Source organism: Vigna unguiculata, chromosome 4 (genome assembly GCF_037176805.1).
Source record: "Vigna unguiculata cultivar grain cowpea cultivar isolate G323 ecotype 2 chromosome 4, ASM3717680v1, whole genome shotgun sequence".
NCBI classification, from domain to species: Eukaryota; Viridiplantae; Streptophyta; class Magnoliopsida; order Fabales; family Fabaceae; genus Vigna; species Vigna unguiculata.
In genome coordinates, this window is record NC_140795.1 from 3,203,311 (window position 1) to 3,223,263 (window position 19,953).

A 19,953-nucleotide genomic window follows, 5' to 3' on the forward strand; every position below is an offset into this window, starting at 1 on the left:
CCAATTCAGCATATCCCTGACCAAGCTATCAAAAAAGGAAAGAAAACGTCCATGCAAATCCATCTGCAAAGGACCTCTGCCACTGCGCTCCCGCCTGGCGCCCTCCCTATGAACCGCTAGGCGGACAGCTCCAGACCGCCTGGCGGTGTCCCTCTTACCGCCGGGTGCCACTCTACCAGCGACCCTCATTGTTTGTGGCCTATCGCCTGGCGGAGCTTCTCCTACCGCTAGGCGCCACACCAGTAAAAACAGTCTTCTACTAGTTTAAGCACTTCCAAGGATTTTCCAAACACATCCAATCACTTAATCTTACATCCAGATCACCAATTACATGCATTTACAATACTACAGTCATCAAATCATCAAATTAACAAGCATCAACCAAAGTAAGTACTCACTCATGTACATTTGGAGGTTAAGCATACAAGGATCAATCCCCTGCTTACACATGCGATACTACAACCAGGATTCCATTAATACCATTACCTCACCTCTTTACAAGAATACTATTTCATATCATAAAATCCCAATATACCATTTATTAAGAGCATTCAACATCAATCCATACACACTCTACTTCAATACTAACTTGACACCTATAAGCAGTTAAATAACACACTTCAACCAGGCACAAATCCCATACCAGCAATCTGTACATACAAGAACCCATGCCATTATATCCTATTGTGATACTCATTTGGAGCTTTCTCATGACTCCTTAGAGATGGTTCAAAGATCAACCCAACCCATTTTATAATTCTTGTATCATACCATCACCCTCATTTTCATATTATCAATCATTTACAGCACCCTTAAAATTACTTTGTTCCCCACTAAGCGCCAACTAAATACTGGCAGCCCAGTATCGCCTGGCGGCATAGTGTGTACCGCCAGGTGGTGCGTCGGAAACCTGAAAAACCTCTAGTTTTCCTCGCACCCACAGAGAGAGCTCTAAAATCCCTAATTCCCGAACCCCATCCCATCACCGATTCAATCATATGAATTCACACATTTAACACGAAATGACCAATTTATACAATCTAATTGAGGCTTATTATTAACATGTTGTCGAGTCATGCACATCATGGTTATCAATCGAACTCAACCCATGGTAACCATGCATTTATACCCAATCCCATACGCATCCCATCTGCACCCACAAGTTCATTATCATCCAATCAAACCAAGGAACCTAGCTTTATTATCGTATAATTTCAGCAGACCAAACAATTTCACAGAAACATCAAAATGCAACAAATTATGCAATTCCAGTGCACGCCGCCTGGCGGGTCCTCCATGGCCGCCAGGTGGTTCATCACAGAACCCAGAAAAACACTATGAAATAGTGCGTCGCCTGGCGGAGCACTCTTAGCCGCCAGGCGGTCTCTGGCAGATTCCCTAGAGTTTATGAAATTCAGCGTGAAAATGATAAAAATGTAACTATCAAGCCACAAAATCATTCCAGAGAAGTAAAATATGAATAACACACTTGAACAGCTCCCCTTACCTAAAACCTAAGTCCCTTCAACATAATTAAGTGCTCTAAACCACTTAGGTTCACATTGTTTCTTGTCTAGGATTTATCAAAGAACTCTCCTAAGATAGTCTCAACCCCTCATTTCTTTATTCCATTAATTATTAATTTTCTACTCCTTTACCTCCTTTATTGTTTATTTTTTATTTATTATTGTTATTATTGTTGATCTCTGATTAATATTCATTATTTTATATATATGTTTCAGTATTATTATTGCTCTAATTATTATTATTATATTATTTCATATTTTTATTATTATTTCATATTTATATTATTATTAGTATTATTGTTAATCTTTTTCTAACATTCTTAGAGAGAGAAATAAGTTATTGTTATTTCTATTTTTTTATTACTCTTTTGAATTCATTTATAAATTAAAAACAATATAGTTGAAGACTGAAAACACATGTTATGAGTGTTTCTTATGATTATAATTAAATCAGTTTCAACTAAGCCTAAAATCTTATGTGTATAATTGTTTCTATTTCTATTGGTAACAATAAATGAAATTATGGATAAATGATATTCCTGCTCATTGAATATTTTTTTTGTGATATTTATAGCTAATATTTTTTGTTATATTAATTTATGCTTTAATATTGTCTATTCTTACCATTGATAAAGATGTTCTATATAATGTATATATTTTAAGTGTTTTGTATGAAAATAATTGTGAAATGTTTGTCATACTAAAAATATTATTGAGTTGTGAAACTTTACATTTGCAAAGGAAAAAATTTATCTTGATATTTATATGAAAAGAAAAATGATCGATAATAAATATAATCTTTATCAAATTTATGAATTTAAAATTATTGTTTATGACATGAAATTAAAATTAATTATTTTAATTGATATCATGTTTAAGATCATGTAAATGTTGATAAAGAAGAAATATCCATATGATAATTTGAAGGGATGGTTAAGTAAAAACTAAATCCAGAAACTTTCTTTTTGTTCAACAAGGTTATGGAGTGGTTTTTGAGTGCAATATGATTATTAATTCAAAACATGTGTTTTGGTTGGTAAATGATATATTTGTGATGATTTGTTTGAGTTAAGTACATTTATCTTGTAATAAAATATTTATAAGTTTTCTTTGATTATTACAAAATGTTAAGTTGTGATTTATGACATGCTATTGTTACAACTGTTGAAATGTTGAGAAATTTTGGTTAGAGGCCATTCAAATTATAAAATTTTGAGGTGCAAAATTAATTAATTAAAGAAGTGATGATACATGTCTTTATAAATGAGTTTTTGTGTGAAACTCATGGTATTATTCATTAAGTAACATCTTCATATAGTGTATGGTGTTAATATAATGGGACCGCGAAAGAAAGAAAGAAAAAAAATGCTTTGATATAATAAATGTTATGCTTTAAGTTCTAGCTTGTCTTTGCCTATAAAATTATATAGGGTGAAATTTGATATCTTGCTTACCATATTTTGAACACAAAAGATTGTGATAAAACTTTTTATAAGTTGTGAAAGAAAAAAAGAACCACATTTAAAATATTTCAAAGTGTGGGGGTGTCTTGTAAAGGTTAATATGCCTCTTAATGAGAATAAAAAAAAACTTCAAGTATTTATATAAATAAATATTTAGAGATGTTTCCTTCAAATGATAAATTATCTAAATTTGTTTGTGATACCTCCAGTACTATTTTGCCATCTAGTGTAATATTATTTGTGTTTCGTCTAGTTATGGCAATATGTCCAATTTCTTGAGATGATTGAAGGATAATGTAAATTGGATATTGATTTTGGTGACACAAAATCACCTATTGGTTATGGTTATGTTTTAACCTTGGATGGAGGTGAACTATCATGGAAATATGTTAAAAAATTGTTGTCATGATTTACCATGCAAGCATAAATTATTCCTTTTTCTAATGCATCCTAACAATTAAATTGTTATATTTAAAGCTTTTAGTAAAAATGTCATTGAAAATGACATATGAGAATGAGAGACAAATATATTAGAAACTTAATTACTCATGATATTATCTCTCTTGAATTTGTCAGGTCATAAAGAAATATTGCAGATCTGCTTATCAAAAGGTTGATGCATCAACAACAAATATTTGAGTCGTTGAGGGGAATGAGACTATGGCCCATAAATTAGTTGCAACAATGGACACCCATATCCACATCCCATGGAATGGAGTTCAATGGGTAACAACGAAGTTGTTGTTGACTAAAGTACACCAAATAATTTGATTAAATTTTATGTCTCATTCTTATGGCTAGGTGTACTATAAATTGTGGCAATAATAAGGTTGAGGTATGTGCATTATTATGCTTATTTTATAAAATACCTCTTAATAAATCCAATGGTTGAGGTATGTGCATTATTTTATAAAATACCTCTTAATAAACCCAATGACAATTATTGTAGGGGTGTGTGTCACAAATCACCCTTTGAGGGTTTACCTAGTGAGTGTGATGGTGGGGCTGCCATTGTGAGACATGGGCAAGTCTCTAAGTGACACTCATGAAACAAGATACATGCACAAGGCCGTAACGTGCACCCACTGATTAGAACCTATAATGAACATCGATATTGTATGTGGTATTTACTAAAACCTGGTCACAGGGGATGTAGTTCAAGACAATCAAGTCTCTGCATTTTTTCGAGTGGAAGTTTATAAGCACTAGGTGTAAGGGTCAGACCCGGAAGGTTCCTTACACTGAACTACAATATTTTGTTTTAAAAGATAATATATTTTGTTTTATTTTATTTTTTTAAATCATGTGGGGGATTGTTAGAAATATTTTAATATAATTTTAAAAAATAAATAATTAAAATAAAAAACTTACTGTTACTGAAGTTTTTATAGACCTTTAATTTATGGGTTACTAGTTTTTATGGCTAACGACTATATTCTTATTACACTTTACTACTTTGTCTCCTTTTGCTACCTATAAATACCACCTAGGTGCATGGGGAAAGACAACAAGACAACAACAACAACAACAGAGACAACAAAGACTAGAGTTTTTCCTTAAAAGTGTTCTTCTTTTCTTCTCTATATTATCTTTAAGACAGTGGTGTTCATAAGGTTTGGAGATCCTTCGCTGCACTCGATTGATCTGACGGGTTGTTGTATCTTGGGAGAGAAACACATATGATTTGAAACACATATGAGTGTGTATTTATTTAGCTCTGTGCAGTAGGGGCATTTTCTCTCTAAGGATAACGCTATGCGTGCCTCAACCTAGGATATTTCTACTCATTTACCTCCTTTATTGTTTATTTTTTATTTATTATTGTTATTATTGTTGATCTCTGATTAATATTCATTGTTTTATATATATGTTTCAGTATTATTATTGCTCTAATTATTATTATTATATTATTTTCATATTTTTATTATTATTTCATATTTATATTATTATTAGTATTATTGTTAATCTTTTTCTAACAGAATTTTGGTTGAGTACGACTTGATTGAATTTGGCCAAATTTGGGAAAAGGTCGACTTAGGCAAATTCAATCAAATTTTAGTTTGGGTAAACTCTATCGAATACGGCCAAATTTCAGTCGGGATTGACTCGTCCGAATTTTGGCAAGGACCGACCCAAGGAATTTGATTGGGTCGACTCGACCGAATTTCGGTAGGGGTCGACTTGATCGAATTCGGCCAAGTTTTAGTTGAGTTTCAACCATAGAAAACCAAGTTGAATTCGCTTGAGTTTCGGCAGACCTAATCGGTCAAATTCGGCCATATTTCAACATGACCAACTTGGTCAAATTCGGCTGAATTTCGGCCATAATCGATACCACCAAATTTTGAGCGGGACCAACTTGGTTGAATTCAGTCGTATTTCGGCAAAGGTCGACTCAGCCGAATTCAACCGTAATTCAGCCTAGGCCGACTCAGGTGAAGGGAATTGTATTTCGGTCGGGGCAGACTCGACCAAATTCAGCCAAATTTTGGTCGGGACGACTCAACAAAATTCGACCAAATTTTGACAGACTGAATTTTATTTGGCTTGAATAGGTCGTATTTCAGATGGGGTCGAATTTCAATTGACCTTCAGTCAGGACTGTCTCGTCCTTGAGCCAGACCGACTCGTCCTTGAGCTAGACCGACTCGACTCGACCTTAGCCTCTGGCCGACCTAGTTTGACCTTGCTTATCCATCTCGACCTTTGGTCTAGGACAATCTATTTCGACCTTTAATCCAACCAAATTAAAAATTTAGATTAAAAAATTGAATTGAATATTTTAAATTTTTCATATTTAAAAATCTGAATTCAAAAAATAAAATAAAATAAGTATAAAATATAGATCAGATTAAAATCTAGATTTAATAAAATAGATTTTAAATAAATTGAATTTTTAATAAAATCAAATTTAAATAAATCGAATCGGAATAAAAGTGATCGAGTAAAAATATTGAATTTTTTATCCGTAGTTGATCCCTTAGTTTCTCATCAAACTATGACATTATATGATAAAGTCAGATTCACTTGACAAGCATGCATGCATATTCGCTAAAAATTAAATCACAGAAGCTAATTAAATTACTATATTATTTTATGTGTTTATTTTTTTAATTATTTTTTTTTAAAGATAACCTGAATTGCCCCTTTTTTATAAATAATTGCTTTAATATAGGCACGTAATTGTCTTCTTCGACTTTTTCTAGAAGGCTAGAACCGAATGTTGTGGTGCAAATATATAAATATTTCGTTTTAACTTTCTGAATTGTTATTTTTCTTGGAAACTGCATAGGCATCCATGAACTCAATAGTTTATTTCCAGTGTACCAGAAAGTGGCTATTTTTTAAAACAAATTAGGTAGTTAGAAACCAAGTTTCAATTTTTGGTTTAAAAAAAAATATAGTATCATGTAATATTAAAATAAATTAAGTATGCATACATAGTAAATAATGCTCATTTTTTTCTAGAGAAAAATGATTAAATTATTCAATAGATCTGAAACTATTTCTTTAGTAAAATTAATTATTTTTTCAATTGAGTTTTTAAATTTGTTTATTTTACTGATTAATTTAGAAATTTGTTATCAATATCTATATATAAAGACATTTTCTTTTTTACTTTTTAATAGTAATCGTTAGATTGAATTTCTTTTAAAAAAACCGTCATAAGTTTCATTTTTATTTTCTTCGTCATATTTTAGTTTGTACGTTAATATATATGCATTTTTTATTATTGTTTTCAATCTTTTTTTTTTCTTAAAACCTAAAAAACACTTGTGTTTCTGCTAGTATTAATAAAATTAATTCAATAACTAGAATCTCATGACCATTATTCCATTAATTCCATATCTTTAATAGTTTAAGCTTCCTAGTTTTCTTGTTTTCTTCACATCCAATTACTATTTTATTCTTCTAAGTTTCATTGTTACTTGTGAATCAAACCATTGAAAAGTTCTTCACTTGACCTTCAAAAGTCAATGCCTGTATCTATGCATTTGCATTATATTATGTATAAGAAATCTCTCGGAAAATAACCTCAATCGGTGACAAGCCACACCAAAATCATCAATGGTTTAACTCCTTCAAATACCCTCAGAATCAAAAAATTGTTGAACCATTTCACCAATCACCTTAGAAACCTTCTGACAAAGAAAATCAGACACCATGTGTTGCAGAAACCGTTGCATAAGTTGCATTTGCGGCACAATCATCACGCTCATATTCTTGTTCATAGTTTCCTTAATCATCTTCTGGATAATAATCTCTCCATCAAACGTGAAGTTTCATGTAACTGATGCCTCTCTCACACAATTCAACTTCACAAACAACAACACCTTGTACTACAACTTCAAGGTCAACGTCACAGTGAGAAACCCCAACAACAACATCGTAGTGTATTATAGGAGGATCAAAGCGATAGCTTGGTACAAAGACAACGATTTTGGTCGGGTAAACTTAACACCCTTTGACCAAGGCCACAAGAACACCACCGTCCTTCAAGTGTTGTTTGAAGGGCAAAGTGTGCTTAAGCTCAGACCTCAACAACTTGGTGAGTATAAAGAAGAGACAAGTGCCGAGGTTTACAATGACATGGCCGTGGATTTTGATCTCAGAATCAGAGCCAAGTTTGGAAAGTTCAAGAGTAGTCGTTTCGATCCTCCCATCGTTCAGTGTCGGCGTTTGAGTGTTCCTTTGATTTCAAAGGCTAAATCGTTACCTTCTTTTAGTGTCAGCAACTGCAGAATTGGTCGTTCTTTCTTTGTTGATCGTGATGCTGAAGCTACATGAAAATTATATATATATATATATATATATATATATATATATATATATATATATATATATATATAACATCCTATGTAAATTAATTTGTACAATTTTTTCATTACTTTCATCTGCAGGTTATGCAGAAGTGTTACATGTTTATCTCTATATATATATACACAGAAACAGACAGTTTTACTGTATAATAAAAGCAAACTCTCGTGTTGTATACATCCAAAGTAAAGATTATCAGAGATTGAAAAGGCAAAGCAATGAACAGTTAGCTTCATTGTTGTTCCTGCGGAAACAAATAGGAAACAAATAAATAAAAAACAAATAAGAGATGTTAGGGACACAAATATCGTCTTATCTCAATCTCTCAAGTTGGCTTTTTCTTGGCTTGCGTATGTCATCTGCCAGTGTATACGGTTTGGACCCTTGAGGGGTTATTTGTAGAGAGGGTTCCAAGTCAACGAAAAGGCTCTCAAAAAGTCAAATTTTTGATCAAGGAATTAATGAAAACTTACCTCTAATTTTGGGACCCACGTGTATTTATAGAGTCATTAATTATGTCTGTCCTTTTTATGGGTTGGGCCATTGTTTGGGTCCTATATGAGTTGAGTTAGTGTTTGTTGGTACCAGGGGCTTTGTTTGCAATATTCTAAATTTGGTGTTATCAACAGATTACGTCTTATCTTTTGAAGTAGGCGGCTTGAGCCGCTATGTGTTTCCGCTTGACCGATTATTTACTTGATAATTTCATTTGTGGGGTTAGGTGTGTAGGTGGGCTTGGCCGTGCAGTTTTTTTGGTCCGCCTAGGTGCGGTACAATTGTTTTCATATTTTTAATGTAATTTTAGAGTTCAGAATCCATTATGGTGGCTATCTAAACATGCATATTTTTATGGAGCACTTTGATTTGCATCATGCATCACACGCACCCTATTTGCATAGAATTTGACATGGATTTCACTTGGCCATAAACTAAATGTATGACCAATCAATTAATCTTTATCTTCCTCTGAAGTTTTGAGAAATGTTAACGAATGATTTTCAAAGTAGTTGGAACATTTGATGTGGACATGGTTAGCTTAAAGTGTCAAAGATGGAATACTTAATTCGTTTAGGGTTTTCATACTAAACTAGCTAGTTTTAAACCCGTGTGTTGGTGTTTGTTTGTGAATGTGTTTTAAACTGGCTAGTTTTATAATTATGTTTTTTAATAGAATCAACATAAAAAATATTTATAGATTTAGAAAGTCAATATGTTTGTAAAAAGTGTAAAGAGTACACCTTGCAAGATTCCAAGGAATAGAACATGTAAAAAATTATAGAGTAGATTTTTTAAAAATAAAAAGGATAAATTATACAAAAATAGGTAGAATATACTTACTAAAAATATAAATTAGTATATAAACAAATTAGTCTATAATGTGTATTGTTAGACTCTTTTAATCAATGCATCAAATCACCTAATATGTGTTGCTAGACTCATCTAAGTAGTATATGGACACACTCGTGTAATATGTATTGCTAGACTCGTCTAATTAATATATGAACAAGTTCGTCTAATGTGTATTACAAGATGAATAAATTCATCTAGTGTGTATTAATAAACTTGTCTAATATGTGTATGAACAAAGTCGACTAATGTATATTGTTGGACTCTTATAATCATTGTATGGACAAACTTGACTAATGTGTATTGCAAAACCTCATTAATCAGTGTATGGATAGACTCGTCCAATATGTATTCTTAGACTTGTCTAATCAATATATAAAATAACTTCTAATATTTTTCCTATACTGATTTAATTAGTCTAATGTGTATTGCTAGACTCTTTAATTTTTTCGCTATACTCATCTAATTAATGTATGAACATACTCGTCTAATGTGTATTAATACACTCATCTAAATGGTGTATGGACAGACTTGTCTAATGTATATTGCTAGACTCATCTAATATATATATATATATATATATATATATATATATATATATATATATATATATATATATATATATATATATATTGTTAGACTCGTCTAATCAATGCATCGACAAACTCTTATAATATATTTTGATATACTTATCTAATCAATGTATTCTTAGACTCATCTATTTTTTCTATACTTGTCTAATCAATCTATGAAATGACTCATAAATTATTTTTTGTTTTACTTGTCTAATTAGTGTATGGATAGTCTCTTCTAATGTATATTGTTAGACTCGTGCAATGTTTTTCCTATACTCATCTAATTAGTGTATGTAAACACTTGTTTCATGTGTATTGTTAGCTCGTTTAACTAATGCATTAAAAAAACTCATTTAATATGTATTGTTAGACTCGTTTAATATGTATTGTTGGATGGTCTAACCATTATGTAGACACACTCGTATAACATATATGGTTAGACTTGTCTAAGGAGTGTATGTTCAAACTCATGTAATGTATACTGCAAGACTCATCCAATTAGTGAATGAACAAATATAATGTGTACTAATAAACTCATCTAATATGTGTATGGACAAACTTGTCTAACGCGTATTGTTATAATTGTCTTAATAGTGCATAAAGAGAGGCTTGTCTAATGTTTGCTACTTGACTCTTTTAATTAGTGTATGAACAGAGTTGTTTAATCAATGTATGTTTAAACTCGTTTAATATATTAACAAACTTGTATTTTGTATGAATAAAATTATGTAATATATATATTGTTACTCATCTAATTAGTGTAAGATTAGTATTCGTTAACTTGTGTAACTAATATATGAAATTATTCGTCTAATATTTTTTGTTATACTCATTTAATTTAATCACTATATAAACAAACTAATCTAATATTGCTAAATTTATTTAATTAGTATATGGACAACTTATTAATTTTTTTTTTTCAATCAGGGCCCTCATAAACATGTTATGCAGCACTTTTGCATCATGCATCACACGGAACCCATTTGCATAGAAATTGACATAGATTTCACTTGGGCACAAATTAAATATATGACCAATCAATTAATCTTTATCTTCCTCTAAAGTTTTGTATAATGTTAATAAATGATTTTCAACGCAGTTGGAACATTTGATGTGGACATGGTGGAGCTTAAAATGTCAAAGATGGAATACTTTATTTGTTTACTAAACGCGTTCTACGCAAAAAATATTGACCCATTTACACATTTTTTTTTATGTTTTTCCAAATGAATTTATTTTAATTTCATAATCTGTTATACATATTATTAAAAAATATTTTCAATTGTATTTCAAAATTTATTTTTTCTGTTTTATTAATTAAATTATTTTGAGTTATTATTAAAATACATTTATTTTAGAAGCTATACTAGAACGAATATTTGGTTTCACTTATTCATACCCTTACCCTACCTTCATATTAAACCTTTTAAAACCTATTATAAATCAGGAATTTCTACAAGGCCTAGCTATAATATTTATTGACTCATTGGGATACATCTCAAACTTTTGCTAATGAACCTTTGGAACTATTGCTCGTAATAAAAAAGCAATAATCACAAACTCTAACCTTAAATAGCACAAATAACAAACTAAAGTATTTGTGAGCAAAGAAAAAACTAAAATGTTAAATCAATCTCCAATTGTTAATCACAAACCAGAGTAGAAAATGGATCTACAAAATGACAACTTATATTTGAGTCTAGATTCTCTATTATATTTTTTGTTGTTTTCATCGGCTGAGTAATAAAATATAGGGTTAAATATGTTTTTGGTCCCTTAGCTTTCAATAAATTTTGAAATTAGTTCATTTCAAAACTTTGAACCAATTTAGTTATTCATCTTTTGAAATACGTGATTTAGTCCTTTTAATCAAATTTGGTTAAGTTTATTTCACATTTCAAGCACGTTTCATATTTGACTTAACATTAAAGCAAAAATGTGTTAAACAATATAAACAACTCAAATACAATCCTGAAATGCGTACGAAATATCAAATAAACATAACAAAATATGATTAAAATGACTAAATCCACGTATTTCGAAAGATGAAGAACTAAATTGATCCAAAATTTCGAAATGGACTAATTCCAAAATTTACTGAAAGTTAAGGGACCAAAAACATATTTAACCTTAAAATATATTACATTAATACTTTGAAAAAAAAATTTAATATATTTCAAAGACATAACAGAAAAACAATATAAAAAAACCCAACAGAGTCCAAATTCCTTATATTTCCAAAACTAAATGATATATATATATATATATATATATATATATATATATATATATATATATATATATAATATGAGCTATTAAATTATAAAAAACCCTTTTTGTTTTCTCACAAAAATATTTTGTACTTTCATCTCATGTACTTATTAACCGATTTGGTTTCTCAGTTGAATTTTTCTATACTTTCAATATATCGATGATGAGTGATTTTAAAATTTAAAAATATATTAGAAAGATTTTAAAAATAGAAACAAAGTTTGATAAAAAAAATAAAAATAAAATCAGTAGGATAAGGACTACCTTGCTAACCAAAAAATTGAAGAAAAGTTTTTCTTTATTCAGCTGCAAAAGTCAATGCTTCTCTGTGCACTTGTATCTGCAAGGAAATCTCCAAGAAAAAGATGAACCAACAAACCACACGCAGAAATCATCAATGGCAACAACACCTACAAATACGCTTATATATGTTCATCAACCACTTACACCTAATAATCAATCATCATCATCATCATCATCATGTGTTTCAGACAACGCTGCAGCTTCTGCTACATCTTCATCACACTTTACACCCTTATGTTCATCTTCATACTTTCCTTGATCCTCTTCTGGATAATCATATCTCCATCAAGTGTGAAGTTCCACGTAACTGGTGCCTCTCTGACACAGTTCAACCTCATCACAAGCAACAACACCTTGTATTACAACTTCAAGGTCAACGTCACAGTGAGAAATCCCAACAACAACATCGTAGTGTACTATAGGAAGATCACAGCAATAGCTTGGTACAAAGATAATGCTTTTGGTTGGGTGAGCCTAACACCCTTTGACCAAGGCCACAAGAACACCACCTTTCTTCAAGCAGTGTTTGTAGGGCAAAGTGTGCTTAAGCTCAAACCTCAACAACTTGGTGAGTATAAAGAAGAGACAAATGCTGGGATTCACAAGGACTTAGCTGTGGATTTTGATCTTAATATCAGAGCCAAGTATGCAAGGTTCAAGAGTAGTCGTTTCAATCCACCCATTGTTCAGTGTCGTCGTTTAAAAGTTCCTTTCATCTCTAATGGCAAATCAGAACCTCCTTTTACTGTCACCAGATGCAGCAGTGCCTATTTCTTTTCTGATCGTGATGCTGATGCATAGAAGAAACCGAATTTAGATTCTTGTTTTTTTTACCGTTTTTCTACTGTATTTTTATAATACACAAATTATCATTAATTTTAATGTTTTAAAATATATTAAAAAAATATTTAAAATACCAGTATATTTTTAATATATATATTTTTATTATTTAGTAGAGAACAATAAAAAAAATAAAAAAAAAAATATGGACTCAAATAAACCTCTGATAAAAACTGAGTTTTACATGTCAGTTAATTTGTACACAGTTTTTCCATTCACAAATATTCCCAAATCTGCAGAGATTTGTAAATAAATGTTACCTATAAAGAAAATTTTTCATTTGATGTACCACTTTGATTTGCTTATCTAATATTCTGTTCATCTCGTACTTCCAAGTCTGTGCTTGACAGTGTTGCTTTGAATTTGGAATAAATTATGTTAGCTTAAGATAAATTATGTGGAGAATACCTACCTAATTTATGGTGTTTCTTAGCTAAACAATAAATCCTAATTAATTATATTGCCAAAGATTATATGTTAAGTGTTTGATGAAATACAAATTAGGAGTATCCATAAAAATAAAACAAACATAAAGAAATTTCTCATAATAACAATTTTTATAAAAATTACCAATATATATATATATATATATATATATATATATATATATAACTTGAGCATTGTCTTCTCTGTCTTAATGAGAATTCATATGGGACTGTTTATATAGAATTAAGTTGACCAAGCAAATGTTCCTTAACATTACAAGATCTGTACGACATTAATTAATGGTTTTGGAAGTTGGAACATTTGATAAGGACATGTTGTATATTGTGTTTAAAATGTCAAAAGTGGAATAATTAATGTATTCACATTGGAATCAATTCATTAATTGACTATATTTTATAATATTTTACATCTGATATTATTTGAATTTTATATTTAAATATTTAATTATTTCTCTTTTTTGTTAATCGCGATTCACCTCATATATTTAATTTTATAATAGGAGCTACTGGTTCTTAATTATTTTAAAAGATAATCCTAAGTCTTTATCTCAAAATATTCTGTATGATAAAAAGTGTACTCAACTTTATTCTTGCTTCAACTCTTACTGAAACACTCTTGGCGATGCTAATTAATATGAACACTCAGAGATGCTAAGAGGTGCTCTTTTTTTTTTCTACTTGTATATTTTATCTATTCAGGTGCATAATTCTCACATTATTTTTAATATGCTTTGTATTTTCAAATATTTAAACAGAAAACAAAACAATTCGGTGTTTTCTGCATAAATATTTAAAAGCAAACAACAAATTAAGAATAAGAATTAAAAACATAATATACATATGCTTGTGAATATCATCTTCTATCCACCTCATCTAAGATTTTCATCCTCCTTGACAATTACCAAATACAATACAATTAACTTAAGAATTCTATTTTGTCTAATTCAATAGTGAAAAATTAGTTTGTAGAATAAGATTTACATCTACTTATATATTTTAAATTTGTAAAATCAGTTTGTAAAATAAGATTTACATCTACTTATATACTCTAAATTCGCCTTGTTTTTAATCATTGTCAACTTTTGAATACAATATAATTAACCTAAGAAGTTCATTTTGTCTAATTCAATCATACAAAACCAATATTTAGAGTAATATTTGGACTCATTTATATATACTAAACTCGTCTTATTTTTAATGGATGTGAGACTTTCAACAAACTTCATCGTTTCACTCAATCAAATGAAAATCCACACACTCAATACAAAAATATATCCGTTACAACAACAAAAAGAAGTGAGAATGGAAAAAGACTAACCTTTAAATATTGTATTTGTATTCATTGCAATGTTGTCATCATTTATTCCAAATACAAAACAATTGCTCACACCGAGTTGTTAGTTTATGAAAACATAAATACAGTGAACCCCCACACATAAATATATAACTCCCAAACTTCAAAAGACTAGGAGTGGAAGCATACATTATTATGCGAATTTATCTTGGGTTTTGAATGCAATACAAATTGTGAAATTGGTAACGTATTGTGGTTTAGTTAGCATACCAAATTGTGCAGTTCTAAAAGTGATTTTAAATTTGGAATGGTACCAGATTATATAATATGTAATGTAGTTTTAGGGTTTAGTATACGAATTTGGAAATTCGAAACCTATTCATAATCCAAAAATAAAGGTGCAGGCATTGCAGGGATTCAAGGTGCATGGACTATATGGAGGGTGTGGCGCTTATGCTTTAAAATAAGAGGGAACATTAGGGTTTTAAATCATTTTTTATTGGAGGATACTTATGTTATTTCCATGGATATATGGAGTGCAAGAAGAAAATATGTGGTGTAGAAAGAAATACCCTACAACATGGTAAATTTGACCCATAGTGATGGGCTAGCCCATTTCTTAATTTAACTATTTTTTTAACTCGTCAAATGAGTGGGCTGAAAAAGCTCTCGCTGAAACTCTTGCTTAGAGTAGGATAGGATGAATGTCAAATTATTTTGATCCTACCATAAGACTTTAATTAGTCTTAAATATTTTTTTTATAAAGCCCAAGTATAATTTAAATTACAAAATTATTTTTAAATATTTTACATTAATTTTTCCATTAAATTGATCCCTACGAGACTTCATTTCTTAACTATTAAATATGCCTTTCACAATTGATGGTATTAAAAGGTTAGACAACCAATAAATAGTTGTTTTATTTAATTATTTATTATCATTCTCATTAATTATGCTTAACCAAGTCCAATATAATTGTTTACATTTTTCTAACCAATTATAAAAGTGACATTAAGATACTATAAAACATGAATTACATTACTTGAGAAAATCACTTGAATGAAAATAAATACAACTCCTCTCTCACAAATGTATATCATTGTCTAAGTAACAAGTTAAATGCTTAAGCCATAAGTTTGTTCACTGAAGTGAAATATTTGTATATATACTAAAACATAAGATTACATTGATTTGTTTAAAACTCAAAGTTATCTATTGAAATCCTTTTTACAACAATCTAATGATCAACAAATTTGTTTTAGTTTAATTAATTCAAATTCTCTAACTCTTACTAACTATAATTAATATTTACAAATGGTAAAATATTAATATTTTTATAAAATTGAATGTTTCATGAAGAAAAAGAGAACGAAAGAAAAGAAAAAAAAAATAGATTAACATAAAAAAAAAAAACTTCTTTATTAAAATTTCCAGTTTCACCATAAATTAAAATCATTCTGCAAAAAATAATATTTTTTTATAAATATACAGGAAATAGTATACATAAGTTAATTTTAGATTAAATTATTTTTTCCCTTTATTTATTAAATAATATTAATTTTTATTTATTAAGTAATATTAATTTCATCTTCAAATCTTTTTTGCCACAATTTAATCTTCAATTTTTCTAAAAAAAATTAATTTAATTTTAGTTATTAATTTTCACTAAACTATGTTAAAATTAACGTCAGATAAATATAAAAATGTAGTGATATTTAGAGGACCATATATATATATATATATATATATATATATATATATATATATATATATATATATATATATAATCAGTCGGATCAGAGTACTCATTCCACAAGGTAAGAATGTGGTTGTCAAGAAGAAGATTAGGGTTTTGTCTTTCGTCTTCCCTTCCCAAGTTTCCTTCTTTCCTTTCAAACCTTTCTTCTCTTTCTTCATTTCACTCTCAGACCCCATGATGATCACTATGTTCATCAAGCTGTCTCCCAATTGGATAGCTTGATTCATATGCACCCTGTTCCTCGCATCTATGAATCCAATAAAATTTTAGGATCCCTCACAAAGATGAAGTGCTACCCTACTGTTATTTCCTTCTCTAAGCAAATGGAGATGAAGGGAATTCACCATAGTCATGTTACTCTCAGCATCCTCATCAATTGTTTCTGTCACTTGTCTCAGATGACATTTGCTTTCTCAATATTCGGCAAAATTTTCAAACTGGGCTATCACCCAAATGTCGTAACCTTAACTACACTCATGCGAGGTCTCTGTACAAATGGTGAGGTGAGAAAAGCACTCAACTTTCACGACAAGATGGTAGCACAAGGATTTCGGTTCGACGAAGTCTGTTACGGAACTTTGATCCGAGGGTTGTGCGATATTGGAGAAACCAAAGCTGCCATCCAGTTACTCGGAATCATTGAAGCTCGATCAACTAAACCTAATGTGGTAATGTACAGCACAATTATTCACCATCTATTCAAATATGGACTTGCAAATGAGGCTCTTGAATTGTATTCTGAAATGGTTGCCAAGAGAATTTATCCTGATCTCTCAACCTATAATATCCTGGTTCATGGATTTTGCATCCTAGGTCATTTACAAGAAGCAATTGACTTCGTAAATGAGATGATGTCAAAAAACATCATACCACATATTTATACCTATAATATACTCCTTGATGCCTTGTGTAAAGAAGGAAGGATAAAACAAGCCAATAATGTGTTAGCTATGATGGTGAGAGCTTATGTGAAACCTACAACTGTTACCCTTAATACTTTAATGGATACTTTAATGCTTTAATGGATACTTTAATGGATGGGTATTACTTAGCTAACGAGGTGAACAATGCAAAATATGTATTCAATGCTATGACCCAAATGGGAGTAAATCCTGATGTTCGCAGCTATAATATTATGATTAATGGATAATGTAAGAGGGAAAATGTGGATGAAGCCATGAATCTCTTTCAGGAAATGCATGAGAGGAATACTGTTTGTAATACAGTAACTTACAATTCTCTTATTGATGGTTTGGGTAAATCTGGGAGAATATCTGATGTTTGGACTCTTTTTTATGAGATGCACGATAGAAATCAACAGCCGAACTTAATTACTTACAATTCCTTATTGGACGCTTTATGCAAAAATCATCGATGGTCTTTGTAAAGAGGGTTTGCTTAATGAAGCATTGTCCTTGTGGTCCAAGATGGAAGACAATGGTTGCATGCCCGATGCTGTAACTTTCACAATAATGATTTTTGCACTCTTTGAGAAAGATGAGACTGATAAGGCAGAAAAATTTGTCAGGGAAATGATTGCTAGAGGTTTGTTGAAATGATGCAATATGACACCTCTTTCGCATACCCAAGTTGGATTGTTGTATCTGTTAGAAGAGAGGAATTGGTTCATGCAATGGCCTCTATGATGTTTTCCTTGTTGCAAATCGGACGGGAAGAGTTGATATTATTAGAAAATTTTCACCTGCATTTTGATTGCTATCTAACTTATGTTCCTTGAAACTGGATTTTTATGGTAGAATTTGTTTAAATGGTTATCAGAGGGGTTGAAATCGTTGATTGCTATGTCTAAATTCTCATGGCTTCTTTTTTCATTGTACTTCTAGAGGTTCTCTATCACACAATAGCATCATTGATGAAGTGTACTGTCATATTATGTTACTTTATTGATAATATGTCATTCTCTCTGGCTTTGCTGCTGCATCCTGTCTCTTCAATATTTTAACCTGAATTTCTTTAATAGATCCTACGTTGTGACACTGTTAAACCTCTGTTAAGATTTAAACAAAATCCAAAAATTCCCCTAATGTGGTGTAGGGCAGAACTTGGTGCCAATCCTAGGAAATACAAGTGTAAATATTTCATGCTAACTAAACTAAAAATCAAACTAATCTAACTGCAATGCATTAAACTAAACGTAATGCAGAAACTGCTCCTAAAACAGTGAGCATGATTTTCTATATAAACAAGATGTAATGATATGTAAAATGATTTTTAATGCATGGAAATTATGTTTGAACACCTAAAATGCATGACAATATGCAAAGAAACATGTTCTAACTATTAAAAGTACCTGAAACAATGCCGAACCATGAATTATAAAACTGTTTGATAAAATGCCAAAATGAAAACTTAATTTCTATAATGTATTTGATAAAATGCCTAATAGAAAAAAAAAAAAAAAACTATGAATTATGCAATGGAAATGTTTGGAACATGATTATATACCTAAATATACTTATGCTATGCATGCAGAACTGTCTAACCCTATAAAATTCACAAAATCACATTTGAAAACCAAATCTGGCAGCAAAATTAGTGTATCAATGGTGACAACACTCATGACAGCAAATGCATAATCTAATTTTCTATGTAAAACTGAGTCGAATGCTAAAAAGCACATGCAACCATATGTAAATTCATCCTAATTAACTATTGGAATGAAGAATTTAACAATATAAAACGAAGAATTAAAATTCCTAATTCTAACCAAGCTTGAGATCTAACTAACAGAATTAACTAACTAAACTGTAAAAACTGGAAATGAACTTGGGAACAGGATTCAATTGATTAGAAAGCATTGAAAAGTAAAACCAGATGTAAAATAAGTACTGGAATGTAAATTAAGGTTTATAACTGGAATTGTAAAGAAAGCAGCATATAAAACTGTCTACACCAGAAAACACTCAACATGTTTTCTGGTGTATAGGTGGTCACTTTATACTCATTAAACCTTAACATGAATCCATAACTGAGTTTAGTAGATTACAAAGTAAAAACAATATGCACATCATTAGAAAAATGTATTCTGAAGTAGAAGTGGAAGAATATTGATTGAAACATTGAATGTAAATGTGCACTGATTTAAAGCAGAATCGTAAAGTTATAGAAGTAAAGTTGAATCGGTAAAAGATTGCAAGGAAAGTAAATTTGCAAGCAAACTAACTTGAAATTGAAGTAGAAGTTGCAGTAGAAAGAAGAAATCTGAAGAACTTGTTACGGAGCTAACTTTGTAGTCTTAGGTAGCAAGAATCTCCAGAGGAAAATCTACTCTACTAGTTCTGAAAATGTA

General features: G+C 30.3%; 1 protein-coding gene and 2 pseudogenes across 1 annotated transcript; all 3 read left to right on the forward strand.

The window, feature by feature from the left end:
* Window positions 1-7,059: 7,059 nt before the first annotated feature.
* LOC114182019 (NDR1/HIN1-like protein 10 pseudogene) lies at window positions 7,060-7,799 on the forward strand (annotated as a pseudogene).
* Window positions 7,800-12,311: 4,512 nt separating this feature from the next.
* On the forward strand, window positions 12,312-13,169 carry LOC114182020 (NDR1/HIN1-like protein 10). Its single transcript, XM_028068762.2, has one exon. The coding sequence runs from the start codon at window positions 12,481-12,483 to the stop codon at window positions 13,102-13,104; it is 624 nt and encodes a 207-aa protein (XP_027924563.2). The 5' UTR covers window positions 12,312-12,480; the 3' UTR covers window positions 13,105-13,169.
* Window positions 13,170-16,684: 3,515 nt separating this feature from the next.
* LOC114182027 (uncharacterized) lies at window positions 16,685-18,440 on the forward strand (annotated as a pseudogene).
* Window positions 18,441-19,953: the final 1,513 nt, after the last annotated feature.